The sequence below is a fragment of the Myotis lucifugus genome, unplaced genomic scaffold (assembly GCF_000147115.1).
Source record: "Myotis lucifugus unplaced genomic scaffold, Myoluc2.0 scaffold_69, whole genome shotgun sequence".
In the NCBI taxonomy this organism is placed as follows: domain Eukaryota; kingdom Metazoa; phylum Chordata; class Mammalia; order Chiroptera; family Vespertilionidae; genus Myotis; species Myotis lucifugus.
The window spans coordinates 4,679,905-4,702,484 of record NW_005871117.1 but is presented as its reverse complement, the minus strand read 5'-3'; the positions used below and the strand labels follow the sequence as shown (position 1 = coordinate 4,702,484).

Here is a 22,580-nt window from a genome sequence, read left to right as displayed (position 1 = left end):
GGTTTCAATAAATTACAGGTGAGATCCTTATCCTCGCCTGCTATGCTCTAGCTTTCAGCTTCGGTGAACCAGGCCAATCAGCAGATCTCTTCTCGTAGGCCCTACGACGTAGGGGAATGAATGTCCCAGGAAGTGTGTGTATTCAACTTCTCTTCCAGGCTGGAACAGCAAGGACCTGGGAAAAGAGTGATTTGGGATACTGGGACAATTTTAAGAAAAGCTCACATTTTGCTGATGCCTCAGCCCTGGCCAATGAGCAAGGCAAAGGCTACATGTGGGTACCAGGAACACATGCCCCAGGAAAGGAAAGAGTGGGAGACATGAAGTAGATGAGTGGCGAACTCCTTGGAGAGAGAAATTAATCTGCTCCCAGAAAGGATGTTAGGCTGAGGCTGTTAAATTGCTCTGAGAAAATGCTTGGGTTGGGACTATCCTTGTGGAGCCACAGGCGCAGACCCAGGCTCTCTTCGGCCTGATAAGCCCTCCCTACCAACTTCCAGGCCTTGGTGTGGTGCTTCTGTGACACTGGACTCGAAACACTGTCATGCCAGAAGGCACTAGCTGGAGGTTCTGTAGGAGAACTGAAGGAGAGGCTTTTAGACCTGGAAGAAACCTCAGAGCCCATCGAGCTCACCCCTGTCATTTCACAGTGGAAGGAAACAGATGGAAAATTATTTGCTTCCTCAAGGCCACACTGAGTCGGTGGCAGAGTTGAGTCCATATAAAACACTGGTTGCTATGGTTCTTAAAACTTTGGTCGTACCAGATTTCTCATATACTCCACCACCCCATCTTAGTTCCTTATTGTGGGGTATGAGTAATCAAGGACTCTGTACACTTGCCCAGGATGAAAAGCTGTCCAAACTATGCTGGAACAATGCCACTGTGCTAGGCAGTTAGACAAACAGAGCAAGGACGATAGGCCAGGTACAGAGGGTCACCAGGGTGGAATGGGCAAAACTGGGAAAACAAGGACTTCACCCCCACAGGAACCTTTCCTCCCCTAGCACATTGCTGGTCATGTGAGTTAGACCCCCTTAGAGGGGGAATGAACAGGGGGCTGGAGAACAGCCCTGAAGCATGAAGCCCTCAAGACAGTGAGGTTCTGACCTGCATCATATACATTAAGGCCTCAGTTGTGTTTCAGCTCCAGGCCCAGAAAAGCAGCAAAACTAGACAAGCAACCATGGCTGATGTCAGGACCAGCTGTATTGATTAACCCTTGCCCTGATGCTGACCAATCAGTGAAGACCATGGCCCTGAAAGGACACACCTGAAAAGCTGATGAATATTCTACTGAGATCTTCCCCTGGGACCTCCCCTAAAACCCCCACCCTTACCACCTTTAGGACAGCCGACACTCTCTGTGGAGCGCCTGAGCCTGAGCCTTTCCCCACCCCTTACTCCATGTGTCTTCCTTGCCTCTCTCCTAACTTCCAAGGCCCTTCTTTTGCTTCTGTAACTTGTTTCCTGAGCCCATTCTTTTACGGCTCACTCCTACCTCTGTGACTTTCTAAATAAATGTTCTCTTAAAAGTTTGAGTCTTGGCTCTGCACTCTTTTTCAGCTAGAACTCAAGTACCGAGGTTGCTGAACCGAGGTCTAATACCTGGTGCCGTTTTCAGCACTGACACCACCACTAACCTCCAAATGCCCCCACCTCTTGTTTGTGCCTAAAGTTGCCTTTAACAGGAAGAACCAGACTGTGGTAGAAAGAACGCAGGATCTCAAACCCAGTTGTGAAGTGAAATGAAAGGGCCCCAGAGGGTCCTAAAATAAAGGAGACAACAGCCTTTGGAGGGTTTGTCGCAAACTTATTATTGAAGTGCGGAGGGCAGAGGGGTTCCGAGCAGGCCTCAGCTTCAGAGGCAGTCCTGGAGGAGGAATGGCACCTGCAGGGAACATGAACTCAGTCACTGCTGCTCACTACACAGGGTTGCGGTGGAGTCTTCTTACGGAGCCTGAGAGCAAAAGAAGGGAGACCCAGCAAGCAGCTGCTTTAGATTCCACATTTGCTGCATTCCCACTGCGACATCACCTCCTGGGAGCAGGCCTCAGAGCCAAGCTGGGGACGGGCACAGACCCTTCTCTGGCCCTGGCTGCTGCCAGCTCAGGGCGGCCCAGGCATCCTCACTATCTTCATCACAGACTTCCTTTTGCTGCCAGAGGTTTTCCCAATTTGTAGCTTAAAAGCACCAGCAGGAGAAAAAGCAAGGAATGTTCTTGTTAATATAAATCCACAGCAAGAACGAGTTGAGAACTGGGTGTTTTCCAGGGTTGGTGGATATCTGTGAATGTCCACGCGTTCTTTATGCTTGGATGGGTAGTGCTGTTGAAGGTGCTAAACGTCTGAGTGTTTAGAACGACTTCATGTTTTTGAGAACCAATGGGGAGAGTCACTGGGCCGAATCAGAGCCTAGAATCAGGGGAAGGACGGAGAGGGGAAACGGGTTGAATCCTGAGATCATTCCCAAAGGAAGGCAGCACTACTTCCAGCAGCAGCAGCAGGAAGGCCCGTGCCAAGGCTCTGCTTGAGCGGCAGGGTAGTGGGGTAAGGAGGTGGCCCCCTCTTGCTGTTTTGGGTTACTGCTTGGGCAAAGCGAAGTCCCAGGCAGTATCCTGTGCACATTTCCACATCGCCTGCACCAGGCGGGTGAAGCCCATGTCTTTGGGCTTCTCCAGGCCTCTCATCAACCGTTGCTTCATGATGGAAACAAATTCCTTGTTGCTCAGCTCCCCGTTGCCTAGAGTAAGAGGCAAACATGACAAGGGTAAGAGGAGGCCTCAGAACGAAGACAGAAAATTCCATTGTTCACACAATGTGAGTTGTAAAGTCCAGTGCTCTCTCACAGCCAAATTCAATTCTCTTGACCTGAAATGAACTGGTTTGTTCTTGATCTTTCTGGCTGCATGCAACTCTGACAGGTTAGTGTGACAAAAGTTAAACGAGAATATATTCTATGTCAGGTCCTGTGCTAAGTGTTGTGAATAAGGAGACAAACCTTTGTCCCTTGAAATACAGGTTGTGGGAGAGACAAACACATGATCTCAACAGTGTGGTAAATGCCATAATGGGGTAAAGGATGCTCTAGGGGTGCAGAGGGAGACTCTCTAACCGAAGCTGGAGGTGGTACAACTACAGGTCAGCAAAGCTTTCCTGGAGGAGACTCTTAAGTTGAATCCCAAAGGACTAACAGGAATTGGCCAAGTAAAGGAGAGTGAGATGGAAAGCATTCCAAGTAGTTGTAGTAGCATTAGCAAAGGCACAGCAGGGAGCAGCAGGCTGACGGAGCTACTGGTAGGTATTGCTGGACTCACAGGGGTGGGGTGGGGGCATGGCAAGTAAACTAAAGAGGCAGGCAGGAGGCAGGTCCCCAAGGATCTTGTATTTTCATGAAAGGGTTTGCACTTTATCTTCTGGGTGGTAGAGCGCCAGGAAAGGACTGGACGCAGGGGAGTGGAGTGCAGTTAGATTTCCATTTGGAGAGATTTTCTGGCTGAATATATGGGGATGGGACCAGAGAGCGGCACAGCTGGAGTATGGGGGTCATTTAGGAGATTGTTACAATGGTCAGGTGAGAGATGAGGGTTGTTCATGGTGAAAACCAAAATCACTACCTGGCTTTGGGTTGAGCCCATTTTCTCAAGGATTCCCGTCCACCCTCCCCCGGGGCAGATGCTCAGGTCTGCAAGGAACTTGGAGAGCATCTGCTTTCACCAAAGGTCCCCTCTCAGTCACACGGAACAGTGACCACTCCAGCAGCAGGAGGCAGTTCCTTGACTAGAGGCCCAGGACTCACTGCCTCACTGGGGGTGATGAGGCAACAGGAAGCCAGCAAACAGACCTCCACTAATGACCGGTCTGGGGGAGAGTGCAGAGAGGGACTAAATGGGTTACTTTTGTACAGAGACCTGAAAACCGGAACAGCCTGTTTTCTGGCTGAAGAGAGCATGGGCAACCACAGAGATACCCCGGGGATACCTCACAGCACGATTAAACAAACAAAAGCAGGCAAACTAGTCCATGGTGCTGTAAGTCAGGAGAGTGGCTGCCCCTGGGAGTGGAAGGGAGTGGAAGTGACCGGAAGGCAGCAGCAGGGGGCCTCTGTGGTCCAGGTAATGTGATGTTTCTGGACAACGGTGGTTACACAGGTATGTTCAGCTTTTAAAAATTCATCAATCTGCCCGGCAGGCATGGCTCAGTGGTTGAGCATCAATCTATGAACCAGATGGTCATGATTTGATTCCAGGTCAGGACATATGCCCGGGTTTCAGGCTCCATCTCCAGTAGGGGGTGTGCAGGAGGCAGCTGATGAATGATTTTCTTTCAACATTGATGTTTTTTAAATCTCTCCCTCTCCTTTCCTTTCTGAAATCAATAAAAATGTATTTTAAAAATTCATCACTCTGTACACTTATATTTACACTTTTATGTATGTATATTTCAATATTAAAAGTAGCCTTGCTGGGCTAAGCAATCAATAATATGGCTTACTAAATGTAATTAAAAGAGCAAAAATTCTAAACAAGATTCTTAATATTTTGTATGTAAAATGAAACTTCAGATGAAAAAATCTGAGGCCATTTCATTCAAACTACTGTGGGATTTGTTTCCTGCTTCCCTAAGGCCAGAGCTGACTAGTCTGGATGGCTCTAGGGGTATGACTGTGTGTGTGTGTGTGTGTGAGTGAGACCTGTGAGTGCAACTCAAAATTCTTTGCTGAACTTGAACAAGTCCTCTGACATTTTGACCTAAGACCTTGCACTGGTAGAAATAACAATGTCTTTTTATTCTTATTTTTCTAATACAGTAATATTGGTAATCAATATTATTTTATATTAGTTTCAAGTGTATAGCATACTGGTTAGACAATTATATAATTTACAAAGCAATTCCCTTATAATGCTAGTACCCACCTGGCACCATACATAGTTATTACAATATTATTGACTGTATTCCCTATGCTGTATAATTCCTCCTCAAGCCTATTTTGTAACTACCAATTTGTAATGATAATGGCTTTTAAATTTAATATATACTTCCTTTTTCTGTAGATTAAGAAAATAAACCCCAGAGATGTTAAATGATTTTCTAAAGGTGACTCAAGTAGATATTGGCAGAGCCTGCTTCTAAAAGGCTGGAAATCAAATGTAATTTCCCAGGCCCTCCTAGGAGTAGAGAACTGTGAGGCTGGTTGCCTTTATTCTCTGATTCAGCTCACAGACCAGCTCTAGGATATCGGCTTCAAAAAATTATAAAAATTATAAAAGTAAATGTTTCTTAAAAAAACAACAAACCACTTGAATGTGATTAGAGTAAAAATACCTGGGGATGAGCCCTGGCCTGTTATGGCTCAGTTGGGTGGAGCATTATCCTGTACACCAAAAGCTGATGGGTTCGATTCCTGGTCAGGGCACATACCAGATTGTGGGCTCGAGGGCACATGTGTGAGGTAACCAATGTTTCTGTTTCTCTATTTCTCTCTCTCAAAAAATAAATTAAAAAAATCTTTGGAGCCCTAACTGGTTTGGCTCAGAGGACAGAGTGTCAGTCTACAGACTGAAGGGTCCCAGGTTCGATTCCAGTCAAGGGCACATGCCTGGATTGCGGGCTCGATCCCCAGTAGGGGGCACGCAGGAGGCAGCCAATCGATGATTCTCTCTCATCATTGATGTTTCTATCTCTCTCTCCCTCTTCCTATCTCTGAAATCAATAAAAGTATATTTTAAAAAATCTTTGGGCAGTTAATCTCTCTACAGTAATGGTATTCACTAGAACTCTCTTCAATGAGGGAAATGTTTTTTTAAATCGGTGCTATTCAATACAGTAGCCACTGGCCACATATGGCTACTGAGCACTTAAAATGTAGCTAACGAGACCAAAGAACTGAGTTTTAGAGTGTATTCAATTTTAATTAATTTACATTAAAATAGCCATATGTAACTAGTGGTATCATACTGGACAGGGCAGCCTAGAGGATGGGGCCATTTCCTTGTCCTAGCCCTGGGACTTCCTTTGACTCAGACCTCAGTTGTGATAGCAGGTAGTAGATTTAAATAACTTGAGCTCAACTTAATAACAAATAAGTTAACGAGATTATGTGTAAAGTACTATCTGAAGTCCTGTATGTGTGGGGTTTCTAAAGGTGAACAGGACTTGTAACTAACCTTAAAAGTTCACAATTTAGTAGAGAAGCAAGGCCACATATACAGAGATAGAGTGTAACATGTAGTAGTGTGGATAAATTGACTCAAGTTAAAGAATGAAAAAAAATTCATTTTGCTGGGATCAAAACAGAAGATTTCACATAGGCAGATGCTTCTGGGATGGTTCTTGAATTCCCGTAGCCTTGCTTCCTGAAGGAAGATGAACAATGAACCTTGGCTGGGAGACAAGCAATGGAGGTGGGACAAGCAATGGAGTCGAGACAAGCAATGGAGGTGAGACAGCATAGAGGGTGGCATCACTGAGCTCTGATTCGGACCCTGGTTTTGCTGTCTACTATTACCTTTGTGATTCTGGGAAAATTACTCAACCTATCTGAGTCTCTCAGCTTCCGGGTCTGTAAATGTGGTTAGTAACAATCCAGTGTCAGAGGATTAAATGAGCAGCTTAGCACAGAAAGCACTGATAAAAGTGTGAGCCTCCGTTGTGAATATTAGTATCATTATGTAGTCAGCTAACAGAGCTGAGAAATAATGCTAGAGCAGAAGCGGGATCTCTCACAGGGCTTCCTACAGAGTGGTCACAGACACCCAGATGGCTGCAAGCTGGGTGCCACGATGGAGTGTGGATGACCGAAATGCGCCCTGGGAGGAGGAGACGCAGCAGCATCTTCCTAGACATTTAGGTCCTCGAGTGCTCCCAATCTACTAAGCAGCAAGCTGGGTCCAATATTTTTGTTTCTATTTTTTTTAAGCTTTTATATCTGAGTTTTTGTTTATTTAACTTTGAAACACTTCTATAGTTGAATTGTTTCCATTTTTAAGGTCCTTGTGGTCATCATTAATTGAGAACTATAGGCAAATGGAAATTACGGGAAGAACTGGAAAACACAAATCAGGACGGGGGGTTATATTTCTCAATGTCATGATGCTGAGGGCTGAACTATCGATGTGGGGAAGGGGTAGGCTAAAGAGGTGTGGGCTACTACGTGCAGCTGTCTGCAAGGCTCCATTCCAAACAGTGTCCCTCCAAGGGCAGTAGGCTGAGTCCTCCCGCCTGACTCCAGAGGGCCCCACTCACCATCACAGTCAAAGAGCGCAAACACCACGTCACACACATGGTCTGAGAGCTCCACTTTAGCCACTGTCCTGGCCACCTGCTGCATGGTCACTGGAGAAGAAAGGAAGATGCGAAATTAGCATAGCAGAGGGACTTGCATTTTGCTTTCTCTAAATGTGGTGGATAAAACTACTCAATCATAATAAAGTGTTTTCAACTGTAGTTAAGAAAATGATAATTTAGTGTTTAATCCATAACCCACTGGAAAGAACATGATAACAAAAGTAAATACCCGGTAGCAAAAGGAAGGGGAGGTGGGAAATGGGGAGGCTCCCCTCAGTAACTAAGGCTTCACCCTTCAGTTACTGATTGACAGTAAGTACCTGCATGGATGAGCTTCTGGCTCCTCCTCCGTACAGGTTTTCCACCTGCCGCCTTGTCCTTTCTAACTCAGCCCCTAGGGATAAGGGGCGGCCTGTCTCACTAGTTCAGGATGTAGCCTTTTTTGTTTGTCTTTTTCCGACCTCCAGAGAATCTTTTCTCTCATGCCAATTTCTCTTTTTCTGACATTTACTGTTAAACGCTAGCAATCATGTGAGAAGTGTGTTCTCATGGAAATAAGCCAGGAAGGACTAGGCAGTTTCCACTGCCTTTTACCCCATTTATCGTGATCTACCTACATCTATAAATTTTATATCTGCATTAACGATGCTATTGCTTCTAGACACACTCTTACGTGAGGTAAAGCATGGAGGAAAGGAAACAATTAGTTTATACTTACCCAGAAGCAATGTGAACTTAAACTAGAGTCGTGTGCCTTCTCTGCCTATGTAATCCCTGTAACTTCAGTTCTTTCTTGTCATTTTTTTCCTACATTTGGTCTTTCACTTCACCTCTGTCACCTCCACATATTCAGTGCCGATACAAATGCCAGAGCAATGCAGAGGAGCGGGGTGATGCAGTAGGAAGGCTGGGCTTAAGTTACAAGACCTGAGCTCCAGTCCTGACTCCACCACCACTATTCTGTGTGAACCCCATGGAGTAGCTTGACCTTTTTAGATTTCATTTTCTCATTCAAATGAGGGAATGTCACAAGATAACTGCTGAGGTGGTTCAGTATGCAAAAAAAGTTTATTGGTGTTTTCTGGAATCTGATAGGGTGGGGTGGAGCTATACAGAAATAGCTGAGGATCTCGGTGGCGAAGGGTAGAGGAAAGGTAATATTAGCCACAAGCTAGGCTACACCTCAGTGTTCAAAGCCTGTGGCTTGAGGGGCACTCGGCTGCTCAGGAGGGTGGGGAGAGCCAGCTTCCTCTTCCTGCAGCTTTGGGTTACTATTCACACTGCCCTCTCTCAGATGTGAGTTAGGGTGGAGGAATCAGTGTCCCTTGGAAAGAAAAGATTTAAGCAAAAAATACGATTGCGGTGGATGCTCATGAGCTGTGGTTAACTACTGAAAGGGGAGCTGGGCATCTCACACCTGCACAAGTTCCAGGGTTTAGAAACTTAGCCTCCTGGGTCTAGACTAGACACTTGATTTTCTCCGCTGGCCCAGGAAGAACGGATTCCTCGTAACTAAATTGCTCAGGGAAGGAACAGAAATCATGGGCCAATTGACAATGGGAATAGTAACTAGACAGAGAACTAAAATGGTAACAGCTGGTTATTACACTTCTCAGTTGGAAACTATACTAAGGAAACTCAGTTCACCTCAGAAGACTGCTCAGTGAAAACACTGGATGCTCTCAAACTGTGATCGCCCCCATGGCTACGGAAATATGTTCTGAGAAATAGATCAAGACTTCTGTATCGGTGTGTTACATAAACACGAATGCTTTTTGTTAACCAGCCCTTTTTTCTGCATTTCACATCAATCTCACACTCTGTCGTAACTGGTAAGTATCCTCTTTTTCTCCTCCCCAGTTCATTCTCTCAGGGCAGAGTGCCTACTGCCAATTCCTCTTGATATTCCGGGTGCCCATCCTTTTCCCCATAAAGATGGGCCCTTTCCTTTAAAAAACCATGAACTAAAACAATATCTAAGGATGTCAGTGCGAGCTCCTGAGAACTGTTAGTGAAAGCTCGTGAAAGTATTAAGTGGCTGTGGAAGAGGGACCTCTGGAGGCCACCAGCAGGAATGCCTCATCGCAAATGCCATCCTGTGACAGAACAGCTACAGACTATCCTCCATGTCATATGGAGGGCTCCGACACCACTGTGCTACAGGGGGAATCCAACTCCAACCACTGGGAAGTTACCAGTCAGCAAATAGCCTGGTGGGGGTGCCCTTCCATAGGCCCCCCAGGATATGAATCAGAGCAGAGGAGAAAACAAACTAACTAGCTGGTGAGCTGTCAAGCCGGGAGTGCTTGGGGCAAGTGGGATGACAGCAGATTAGGAGCAAAGCACTCGACAGCTGGTCCTGAGAGTTGGCTCATTCATATTTGCTTCCACATCCCTGAATAAATCACTAAGTCGTAATTAAATCACAGTAAGCAGAACTCCTCTCCTTCCCCTGCAGATGCCGACTTCCCCATGCAGACCAGCTGTTGGTAGTGGAGTCTGATTGATGGCTGAAATTCCAGTTTCTAATCTGAAAGATGTCTACGTGGAGCATGAAATCACCCTGGAGAAAGCTTAGGTTTCCAAGGCCTATGTACTCCTTTTGTACAAATTTGGCCCAGCTGCCTGAATGATAAATGGACATAAGATTGGGTGATTTCTACTAGATTGGGACAGGGGAGAATTGGAAGAAGTGGGCTCAACTGGCACTCAAAAATGTGGTACCATCTGGCCTTCCGAAAAGTCCAAACAGAATCTGAGTTGTGCGAGGTTCCAAGTTTACTCTCTGGCATGTTCCACGGCTGGACAATTCAACAGTAGAGAGAAACACACGCTGAGTTTGTGTGACTATAATACTAGAAGCGATCCTGTATAATAAAACCCTAATATGCAAATCGTCCAAACAGTGGAACACTGGTCACTATGATGCACACTGACCACCGGGGGGAAGATGCTCAATGCAGGAGCTGCCCCCTGGTGGTCAATGCGCTTCCACAGGGGGAGCTCCGCTCAGCCAGAAGCCGGCTCATGGCTGGCAAGCGCAGCGGTGGTGGTGGGAGCCTCTCCCGCCTCCACTGCCAGCGGGTGGTAAGGAGTGAGGGGTCCCGGACTGCGAGAGGGCGCAGGCCGGGCTGAGGTACCGCCCCAGTGCATGAAATTTTGTGCACCGGGCCTCTAGTATTACATAAAACTATTTACCACAGTAGCCAAACAGAAGAAAGGAGAGTTCTGAAGTGACAAGAGCCCACATATCCACATGGAATCAGAGAATCTTAGAATTGGGAGAGACCTCAGAGGAAATGTGAAACCCAGAGAGGTTAAATGATTTCCCCAGGGTCACAAAGCTAGCTGGTAGCAGCAGACCTAGGATCTAGGTCTCCTGACCTCCAACCCAGTGACCTTTCCCCCACACACACTGGGTCTACTTGATCCCTTATATGGACAATACTATTCTCCTCAGTGACTATTACCCTAAACAAGAGAAAGAGCTCAGAGGAGAGAAAAGCCAAATTGGGAAATCCTCAGTGCTAGTGAGGAGGGTTAAATAGCTGGGGGTTGTGAGGAGGCAGCTTTATAGTGTGACCACAGATCTATACAGTGGAAGACATAAGCATTTCCTTGTAACTTACTGACAATTTCACAGACAACTTGAAAGGTTTATTAAACTGCAACCCAATGAAAAGCATGTGAAATAAAGGTGGCCCTGGGAGCATTTCCCACAGCTGCCTCTGAGGCACAGACACAGCTATGGGCAGCATGACCCAGTTAGGAGCTGCCCGCCTCCTCCTGCACAAAGGTGTTTGGAGAGGTAATATGCCAAGTTGGGCTGACAGTCTCTAGCTGTGTGGCCATGTGATTATTCCCACAGTGGAGAGAATCAAAAGCTGGCTTGTGACTGCCAAGGTTACGTGAGGGGAGGCATTTCTGCTTCAGCCCTGGAAAGGCTTATGATGCAGATGTCTTAGTTTCTTCAGCCCATCCCTAGATGGTTTTGGGGGGAGGTGTGAGGACAGAGGGAAGGATTTTCACTTAAAGGGTATTTGTCCTTTCTCTTTATTTTTTAACATATATTTTTATTGATTTCAGAGAGAGGAAGTGAGAGAGAGAGATAGAAACATCAATGACGAGAGAGAATCATCGATCAGCTGACTTCTGCACGCTCCCTACCAGGGATCCAGCCTGCAACCCGGGCATGTGCCCTGACCGGGAATTGAACCGTGACCTTCTGATTCATAGGTCAATGCTCAACCACTGAGCCAAATTGGCTGGGCGGTCCTTTCTTTTTTTTAATCTTCTTCCTCCAGGATACTTTGGCTAATATAACACACACCTGATTTGGGCGTGGGGTAGAAGATAGCATTTAGGAGAACTGGCGATTTAAGAAGCCAGGAGGAATACAGTACACTGATAATGACAATTATAACCGTCCTCGTTCTGCACGGTGCTTTCGAGCCACAGGCAGGTTGACCCTCTGTGCTCAGGCTGCCAAAGGTGAGGGAGGTCCGGGCTCCTAAACACTGTGCATGCTGAGGAGAAAACCTGCAGTCAGGTTTCTGAACCTCAAGCTGATGCTTCAATGGCCTTACTTGCTTAGCACCATTAGGTAGTCAGTGATTCCAGCTGACACCAAGATCAAGAGGGTGATCCAATTTAGTGGGGAAATCTTTGTGACCTTTTGGTGCAAGGGACGATGCTCAACCAACTGAGCTACACGGGCCAGGGCAACAGTTTCTTTTTAACAGCTGCATAGTATTTTACCAACAGGATGTATTATTATTTATTTCACCAATTTTTAGTTTATTCTAACCTCAATCTTGAAGAGAAAGTACTTTTTATCCCCCGTTTTACAAAATTACTCCCTTGTGGTCTATAGTTGTCAACTTCAAACAGAGTCTGAATCTCTGACAGCTAAAGTGAGAGCAAATGACATATTTAAAGTCAGTTTGCTGAAGTTATATGAAGGCTAAATACTCTTCACATTTATAAGTATCTTATGAAAGCTTCAGAAGCTTTGAAGAGTAGTAAACCTTGAAATCCCCAAAGAAGCAGTAGTTGCAATAAATACTAAATCACTCTACTTCCCACTAGGTGTAATTCCTTTCTGTTCCTTTTCTCTGTAGGATGTAATGTTGGCAGATTTTGTCCCTGCTTATCTATTTATGTGGATGTTTTGACAGTTTATCCCACCTTCAGCCTCCTCTCTCTCCCACTGGTAATCACGAATCCCTGAAGCAGTTCACTCTCTCTCCCCGAGGTCGTTTATAAAATTTTACTAAAACAATATATTCAAAGCAATATAGTTAAGTCAGAATCAATCTTTAAAATTGCTAAGCGACTTTAAATATGAGGAAATAAAGCAGGTCTCTACAGAGAAAATGCCTCATAAAGCAAACATTTCTTTCAGAATTTGAGCTTTCTTGTCTACATCATGAGTAATTTTACTTTAAAAATGGATGACTTTGTCTTTTTTTAAATGTTTTTTAAAACTGATTTCAGAGAGGGAAAGGGAGAGGGAGAGATAGAAACATCAATGATGAGAGAGAAGCATTGATTGGCTGCCTCCTTCACACTTACTGGGGATTGAGCCTGCAACCCAGGCATGTGCCCTGACCAGGAATCGACTATGACCTCCTGGTTCATGGGTCGACGCTCAACCACTGATCTACATGGCCAGGCTGACTTTGTCATAAATGAATGGAATCCTGGCAGACACTCCTCTTCAGATATAAATGTTTTTACAAAATGAAATGATGAACTGAAGCACTGGGGCATGCCTCCCACAAACTTTAAAAGAATTTATAAAATGAGAACTCTCCCCCAAAACTTCTTCTCCACACATCCTTATGACATTCCTGCCTCCTGCTTTTAGGCTATGGCTGTCCTGGGGGGTACTCTCCCATATTCTTACTGTGAATTTCCTCCTATTTCTGCCTTCAAATATAAGCACTGGGTCCCCTATAGAATCTTCTGGGTTCTTCTAGCAGTAGTGTACCATGTACCAAAGAGAACAGTGGCATGGAACTCAGTGAACCTGAATCTCCAGTCTGTTTTGCATCACATTAGCTGTGATTTGAGCAAGTCATTTCCTTCATGTGTAAACGAAAAGGTTAAAAATAATAAAGTAGGGGTTTATGATTTCTAAGCTCCATTCCAGCCTTAAATTTTATGACTGCCATGTTATTTTAATTTAAATTTTTATTTTTATTTTCTTATTGATTTTAAAGAGAGAGGAAGGGAGATGGAGAAACATTGATGAGAGAGAAACATGGATCAGCTGCCACCTGCACGCCCCCTACTGGGGATCAAGCTTGCAACCCAGGCATGTGCTCTGACTGGAAATCAAATCAGCAACCTCTTGGTGTATGGGATGAGGCTCAACCAACTGAGCCACACTGGCCAGGGTGCCATGTTGTTATTTTTAGACTAGCAGCCTGGTGCATGAGATTTGTGCACCCTCTCACAGTCTAGGACCCCTCGCTCCTTACCACCCGCCTGCAGTGGAGGCGCGAGAAGCTCCCACCCCTGCCGCTGTGCTTACCAGCCGTGAGCCTGGCTTCTGGCTGAGTGGCGCTCCCCCTGTGGGAACGTACTGACCACCAGGGGGCAGCTCCTGCATTGAGCGTCTGCCCCCTGGTGGTCAGTGCACATCATAGCAACCAGTCATTTTACCGTTTGATCGATTTGCACATTAGGGTTTTATTATATAGGACAACATGGCTTAAATCAGTTAAAATGTCCATATCTTGAGAAGTCCTCAAAGAAAATCTAAAGGCGGGAATTTCAGGAATAATGGCAGGTGTGGTGGGCAGAATTCTGAGATGGTCTCCATTTCCACCCTCTGGAATATGCATCCTGTATCATCTCCTCTCCTTGAATCTGGGCAGAACCTGTGACTCTGATGGGATACTACTCCTGTTATTTAGGTTACTTTACACGGAGAAAGTATGGGATAATCATTCCCAGGATTATCTATAATAATATAAGTATAATATGCTAATTACACCAGATGGCTGAACTGTGAACAACCGTCTGGATGACCTACTGGACGAAGCCGGGGCTGCTGTGAGGGCTGAGGCAGCCGGGACTGTGAGGGCCGAGCCGCTTGCACAAATTTTGTGCACCAGGCCTCTAGTGATTGTATAATGTAAGAATACACCTCAGCACACTGGGGAAAGAGCTCCTCCTGCTGGCTTTGAAGAGGTGAGTTGCCATGTTGTGAGAGGGCCTGTGAGAATAACACACGGTAAAGATTCGCGGTGACCTGCTGAGAGTGATCCCTAGTCTATGGCCAGCAAGAGAAAGGGGACCTCAGTCCTACAACCGAAAGGAACTAAATTCTGCCAAGAATCCAAATAAGCTTGGAAGAGAATCCTAAACTCCAGATGAGAGTGCTGCCATTTTGACACCTTGATTTCAGCCTTGTTAAGAGAACCTAGCTATGCTGTGCCTAGACTCTGACTTACAGAAACTGAGATAATAAACAGGTGGTGTTTTAAGCTGTTAAATTTGTAGTAATTTGTTATACAGTAAGAAAGCTAAGTGAGGAAGGTATTTATGGTTGGGATGTCCTTTGGAAGTTCCTCAAATCATACTTTATATGCAGGTGTTCTCACTTTAGGTACATTTAGAGAATGGTCACTCTTCTGCAACTACTAAACCAAGCTCCATTAATCAGATCTTGTAGAGGCACTAATCAAGATCTAATTAAATTTTAAATTTCTGAAAAAGAAAATAAAAGTTCCATTCTTCTTTTGGGAATTCAACAGTCTTGCTCTCATTTCAAATGTATCTGGTAATTATAAGTTAGCTCATTTTCAAACAGATTTGGATATAACTCTAGGCTATAACATGTCCCGTAAAACATTACTACATTCCATAAAAAGCTGATTTAGTTATAGTCACAGAATTCCAAATGTGGAAGAACCTTAGAGATATTTAATACAACTCTAACCCGAGGGTCAGAGACGCGACTTGCTCTTGATGTCAAGAAAATTAATGACCAGGGAAGGTATCATAGTCATATTATTTTCCCCTCACTCTAGGCCTTTATTAGAGCATTTCACCATCTTTACAGGATCAGATCATGTTTACAATTAATTCACTAATTTATTCAACATTAACTGAATATCACTGTATATGCAGAATGGTTCTAGGCTCAGAGTAGAATATAAAGATGTGGAACACGTGGTTCATGTCCTCAAGAGTTTACAGTCTAGTTACTAGGAACAGAGAACTTAAATAATGATAATGTCTTCTGAAAGCAATGATTCCAAGAATTTTTTAAAAAGTTAATTCCTTATTCTTATTTTTGTTATTCTTTAAGATTTCTTTTTTATTTCTTGATTTGAGAGAGAGAGAGAGAGAGAGAGAGAGAGAGAGATTGATTTGTTGTTCCACTTATTTATGCATTCATTGGTTGATTACTGTATGTGCTCTGACTGGGACTGAACCCGAAACCTTGGTGTATCAGGACGATGCTCTCACCAACTGAGCTGCCCAGCCAGGGCTCCAAGAATTTTTGGATGAACGAGGAAACTTAGGAAAGCTAAAAGCTCCAATCCTCCTCATTAATACGTACTAATAACTTAAAACTTCTAAAATCATCTGAATCTCAACAGTGAATGAAAAAAACAGTAGATACTACTACTTCCTAAGAGAACAAAAGTAAGCTTCATCAGCTTCTAGGGCAAGCATGTCAAACTCGTGGCTTGCGGGCTGCATGCCTCGTATATTTGGTGTGTGTTAGCCTTTGAATTTGACATGCTTGTCCTAGGGTAATTAAAAAAAATTATATCACTTTTTGCAGAGTTTTCACGTTGGGATAGGTTGTTTCCAGCCTGCTGGCTCTTTAGTAAGATAAACAGGCAGAGGAAAGGTCACAAAGCCGGTGAGTAGCAGGCACTCGAATTCAGGTCTGAGTTTAAAATGAAAATTTATACTTACCAATTTCTTACATATAGTTAATGCTCAATAAATGCTAGATGTTAGAACAGTATTTAAAAGTATAACAAATCCTTGCCACTCCAATGAGTAGAGGTGGTGAAGAACACTCTGATTATTAGAAGCTGAGTAGTCTGTATCTGTGTATTTCTTTTTCTTAAAAATATTTTTTTATTGATTTCAGAGAGGAAGGGAGAGGGAGAGAGAGATAGAAACATCAACGATGAGAAGAATCATTGATTGGCTGCCTCCATCATGCCCCCTACTGAGGATCAAGCCCACAACCCCGGCATGTGCCCTTGACCGGAATTGAACCCAGGACCCTTCAGTCTGCAGGCCAACACTCTATCCACTGAGCCAAACCAGCTAGGGCCATATCTGTGTATTTCAATGTTGAGAAACTGGTAGTTTAATATATACGTATATCTTTTTCTGTTCTGTGGTATCTTTTATTTATTTTTATAAAATATATTCTTATTGATTTCAGAGAAGAAGGGAGAGGGAGAGAGAGAGAGAAACATTAATGATGAGAGAGAATCATGGATCGGCTGCCAACTGCATGCACCACACTGGGGATGGAACCCACAACCCAGGCAAGTACCCCGACTGGGAATCAAACTGTGATTCCTGGTTCAGAGGTCGATGCTCAACCACTGAACCACACCGACTGGGCTGTTCTGTAGTATCTTTTAAAGGGATACCAATTTTCCATGCTATACAACCTTATTTAAATTTCTTTGGGATTTTGTGTACTGATTTCTTCACTGAAGAGTAATATGTTCAGAAAGTTGAAGAACACAGACGTGTCCACTGAGACGTTCAGATGTGGGATAGAAGGTAGATTAGACAACACCTCCAAGAGTCTGAGTCACAGTACGATGTGCACTACAGATGTCAGACATATTTTATACTTAAGGGCACTAACTCCAAAACATCATAATTTCCAGAAGGACTTTATTCTCCTCCTGCAAATGGTGAATGCTTAGCCAGAAGAAATAGCCTAGAGCAAGCATGTCAAACTCGAGGCCCGTGGGCCCCAGGCCTCGTTTATTTGGCCCATGTTAGCCTTTGAGTTTGACATGTTTGGCCTAGAGCCTGTCTTTCTTCAGCTCCTGAGAAACATAATTCAAAATGGCAAACCTGCCTTGCCTCCTGGGTTGTATTTCAGCAAAAATTTTCAAATTTCAGCAGCATTTCAGGATATACTACAAGGCAACGTAATGGTGTGGAAAGAATACAGCCTTTGGGGTTAGAGAGATCTGAGCTTGAATCCTGGCTCTACCACTGCATAGCTGGGTAACCAGGAGCCAGTTGCTTAATTTTATATTTACTCATCCATAATCCAGGGAATAATACCTTTAAGTTTTAAGGATTAAGAGTGAGGATGTGCATAAAGCACCTAGTGTTATGTCTGGTATATAGAAGCTCCTATGAAATAACCATTGCTATTAGTGTTCCAGATGTGTGACAGCCTCACCACCTCCCAAGGGCAATGCTACAGGATTCCCAGGGCTCCGGAGAGAGAGTGGCAGCTTGTCTGTCAAAGATGATTGATTGTTCAGAATACAAGAATTTTTGTGTGCTAGAAATTACTCCATCACTATTTCTGACTCTCCCAACACCCCAGAAGGGACCTAAATACCAAAAGGCTGAAACTCCTTTACTCATTCAAAATTATTAGACTCAAAGAATTTGAAAACCACAAAGGTTCTCAGAGGTCATCTGCGCCACTTCAGAGAAAAGGAAACGGGGATCATTTGAGGGTATGACTGATACTTCAGAAAAATACTTGGGGTTACAGAGAGCGTCTTGTGGGGATTATGCTGCAGGCTTAACGATTTATTCTCTTGGTTTGTCTGACAATAAGGCAGACTGTATGTATAGAATGACTATAAAGAATTTAGGCCAAAGCATGTCATAAATTACGATTTTCAATCTAAGCAGGCTGGTGCTGGGGCATGAGGACAAAAGGCCCGATTTGGGTGGTTATTTTCCTGGATTACAGTTTAAAGTACAACTGGACCTTCGAGTTTACCAAATCTAGGTATAACAGCATTTTGTAATGGGGGCTTTACCATCCCTGCAAACCTCTCATTCTCTTGGCAGAGATGATAATACTCTAAGTTATACAGGCCATGCTCGTTCCACAGCTCCAACTCAAATAATTTCTAACTTTTCCATCGTAGGATGCCATTGGGGAAGGAGTCATGTTCAATTTTCTATTGCCTTCTTCAGCAAACTAGGTAAATCACTCAGACAGCCCTTGGGAAGGTATATGTCTAATTTTATGCCCAGTGTGTAAGCAGCAGAACCCATTTCTCTTAAGTGCTAAACAAGAGACAACCTATAGTGGAAACACAATATTTCATGGAAAAGGTTTTTTCTTCAAATGGTCATAATTCACCAGGACATTTTGTTCTTGCCTGGGAGTTGTCATTCTCACCTGGGCCATGCAGAACTAAAGAGCAAGCCTCAAGGAAATTTGGCTTTTTACTCTGGAGGGATTGCATTGTACTGCAATATGGTAAATCCGTAGTTGCTGCCTGCCTGGGTTCTCAAACTGTTCTGGGGAACATTAACTCTGTAAGTTGTTAAAAGACATTCAGGGCAATTCAAGTTTGGGAACTATATTGCTTCCCTGGAGATTAATAATGCACATTAGCATATTAAAACGTTGGCAGAAGTAGTGATGCAGGAAGAAATTCTGTATAACCTGGCATTTTCCAAACGTATTTGAATCATGGAACACTTTTTAAAAACCCACAGAACCATTAACATATTGCAGTATACAGTGTTCTTCACAATGCTGTTTGGGAAATTCCATGCTGAATTATGTCTATTTGCAAGTTCTAAAACAGCCAAGGAAGAAACAGTGCCAGGGCCATTAAAAAGGTGCCAATTTCTGAAGGTCCTAACCTTTTGGAAAAAATAAAGACAGCTGAGACTGAGAGCAGAAGGCAGACAGAAGTATTCCTGTCTCTACCCCTGCCCTATTCTATCTCCATCCCACCCCCAATATGGGTCAGAGGCTCCACTTTTTTTTTTTTAATCCTCACCCAAGGAGTGAAGACATTTTTTCCCATTGATTTAAAAAAATTTTTTTACAAATATACTTAATTGATTTCAGAGGGAGAGGGAGAGAGAGATGGAAACATCAATGATGACAGAGAATCATTGATCGGCTGCCTCCTGCATGCCCCCTACTGGGGATCAAGCCCACAACCCGGGCATGTGCCCTTGACCAGAATCAAACCTGGGATCCTTCAGCCCACAGGTCGACACTCTATCCACTGAGCCAAACTGGCTAGGGCCCATTAATTTTTAGAGAGAGTGGTAGGGAGGGGAATGTGAGGGAGGGAGGAAGGGAGGAAGGGAGGGAGGGAGGGAGGGAGAGAGAGAGAAAAAGAGAGAGATAGAGAGGGAGAGAGAGAGAGAAAGAGAGAGAGAGAGAGAAAGAGAGAGAGAAAAGAGAAGAAGAGAAATGTAGATGTAAGACAGACATGTTGGTTGATTGCCTCCCACATGCGCCCTGACCAGGGCTGGAATCAAACCTGCAACTGAGGTACATGCCCTCAACTGGGAATCGAACCCTCGACCCTCGGGTGTCCAGGCTGACACTCTAACCATTGAGCCATGCTGGCCAGGGCGAGAGGCTCCACATTTTCTTTTTTGAAAAATATATTTTATTGATTTTTTACAGAGAGGAAGGGAGAGGGATAGAGAGTTAGAAACATCGATGAGAGAGAAACATTGATCAGCCGCCTCCTGCACACTCCCCACTGGGGATGTGCCCGCAACCAAGGTACATGCCCCAGACCGGAATCGAACCTGGGACCCTTGAGTCCGCAGGCCAACACTCTATCCATTGAGCCAAACCGGCTAGGGTGAGAAGCTCCACTTTTAATCTTCTTATTTAATAGCACTTGACCAGCTTGTATACTTATCTTCCTTCCCTATTAGACTGTGAGCGTCTACAGGGTAGAACCCTGTGCCCAGCTACTATAGCAGTGCCTATACTGTTGGCTGAATAAATGGATGAATCGCACTAAATCTCGTTTATCAACATTTATTAAACATTCATAATGGAAAGCAGCTGACACTTATTAAACATTCACCAAATGATAGGCACAAGGTTAATACCTTATGACGTGGGTCTTATCCTGATTTTAAAAGCATAGAAACTAAATTAGAAGTTGCCCAAAGCTACTCAGCTAGTAAATGACGGAGCCAAGATTCAAATCCAGACAATACGACTTTAGAACCTGGATTCTTAACCAATACACGTTTCTTCCTCTCTTGTAAGATTCATCTCAGCAATAAAATTCCATAATTCTGTGGAGGGAGAATTTGTATAGGACTCAAACCAATGGAAAAATCACTAGGAGGACTTTCAGGATCAGGAGGGTTTTAAGAGCAAAGGGGAGAATGCAAGGCGAGCCTGCAGGAGACGGGCACATCTGGCAGAGCGAAGGACTCGGGAAGAACAGTGGAATGCACTAGAGGCCTCTCTGAGGAAGTGACATTTGAATTGAGACCTGAAGGATAAATAGAAATTACCAAGTGAAGAGTATAAATAGGTTTCTAAGAAAACAGTTTTTACACAGACAATACAAATATCCTCACAGTAAATTAAATTCACTTTTTTGGTGTTTGCTTTTGCCTTACGTTGTGGACTACATGTGAGGGATACTTAGTTCTTGTTTGCTACAGTGGGTTAAAGGGTGGCCCCAAAAGACATGTCCCCATCTTAGCACCTGGAACTTGTGAATGAGACTCTGGAAGAAGGGTCTTTGCAGATGTAATCAAGTTAAGGATCTTGATATGAGATCTGGGTTAAAGATGACCCAGCTGGGCCCTAAATCCAATGACAAGTGTCCTAAAAAGAGACATACAGAAGAAGGACATAGAGGGAGAAGGAGGGAAGACCATGTGAAGCCAGAAGAAGTGACTGGAGTTATGCAGCCACAAGGCAAGGAACGACGAGCCACCAGAAGCTGGAAGAAGCAAAGGAGGGCCCTTCCTTAGAGCGTAGAGGGAGCATGGCCCTGCAATATCTTCATATTGAATTGGGGGCCCTTAGAACTGAGGAAGAATACGTTTGTTATTTTAAATCAGCAAGTTGGTGTAATTTGTTATGGTGGCTCTGAGAAATGAATACACTTGGTTTCTCCCTGTTACTGAGCATGTATCTGGGCCACTTTCCCCTAGATATTTACCCTTCTACATGCAGGGCATCCAAAGTTATACAGATATAACTAACTAAGAAGTCAAAACAAATGTCAAACACATTTTTGGATATCAGATATGACTGTACATTTGTACCACTGCCTCTTTGGCAAGGGTAATGAGGCATGGATTATATGGATACTAAACATCCCTGAAAATGGCCTGAAGCAATTTGAAAGCACTGTTTGCCACTACTACCCTGAATCATTCTATTTTGTACATCCTATAATTTTAGCATGGACAGTGATTCATCCTACATAACTGTTCTTTAAAGCAATTCTATTATCTTTAGTTGGGCTTTTCAAAAAAGGTATGCATATAAAAGAGGAGCTTATTAATTTTACTTTTACACTAAGTGATTACTTAAATCTGGTATCTTTGAGTCTGCAGATGCTGTCGAATCTGTTTTGTGAAATAGAGCAATATAGCTTGACTAGTGTGGCTCAGTGGTTGAGCATCGACCCAGGAATCAAGAGGTCACCTGTTTGATTCCCAGTCAAGTCACATGTCCAGTTTGTAGGTTCCATCCCCAGGGCAGGAGGCAGCTGATTGATGTTTCTATCTCATTGATGTTTCTATCTCTCTCTCCCTTTCCCTTTCTCTCTCTCTAAAAATCAATAAAAACATATTTAAAAAAAATAAAGCAATATAACCAAAGCTATTCTGGAGAAAAGGCCTTGAGGAACTACACACACACGTATAATTTCCATGTCATCATCCAGTTTTTTCAAAGGATTCTACAAAGGTCAGAGGTGGTATTATTTTAAACAAATAAACAAGGAAACCAACTACTACTTTTTTGATATTTTGATGAGATATTTTAGTCTTAATAAGTTGTTATAAAATATATTGAATTACATTGACAAAATTGTGAAAAACTATACCCAAAGCTACATTGCAGCATTGTTTATAATATTAACAATAGGAAAATGTAATTGTCAAAAAGAGCAATTGTTAAACTATGGTGCATCATATCTAGGGTAGAAATTATGAAAATATTTGAAATTATGTTTTGGAGATTTTTTTTAAAGATACATAATAAAACACTTGGTGTATACTAGTATATATAGATGTAAATAAAGATGTGCATGTAGAAGTATAAATACATGTGATAGAGATATGTTATT

General features: G+C 43.7%; 1 protein-coding gene across 4 annotated transcripts in view; it reads right to left on the bottom strand.

Annotated features, from left to right (window-relative positions):
• Positions 1-1,792: 1,792 nt before the first annotated feature.
• MICU1 (mitochondrial calcium uptake 1) overlaps positions 1,793-22,580 on the bottom strand; it is a 164,784-nt gene continuing 143,996 nt past the window's right edge. For 2 of the 4 annotated variants that reach the window (XM_023755126.1, XM_023755127.1), the window contains 2 exons: positions 7,246-7,335; positions 1,793-2,743 (listed from right to left, as the gene is read on the bottom strand). In XM_023755126.1, the coding sequence (XP_023610894.1) occupies positions 2,583-2,743; positions 7,246-7,335 (251 nt within the window). In that variant the 3' untranslated portion in view covers positions 1,793-2,582. The remainder of the gene's footprint in view (positions 2,744-7,245; positions 7,336-22,580) is intronic. The other 2 variants (XM_006090278.3, XM_023755125.1) reach the window with 1 other exon arrangement.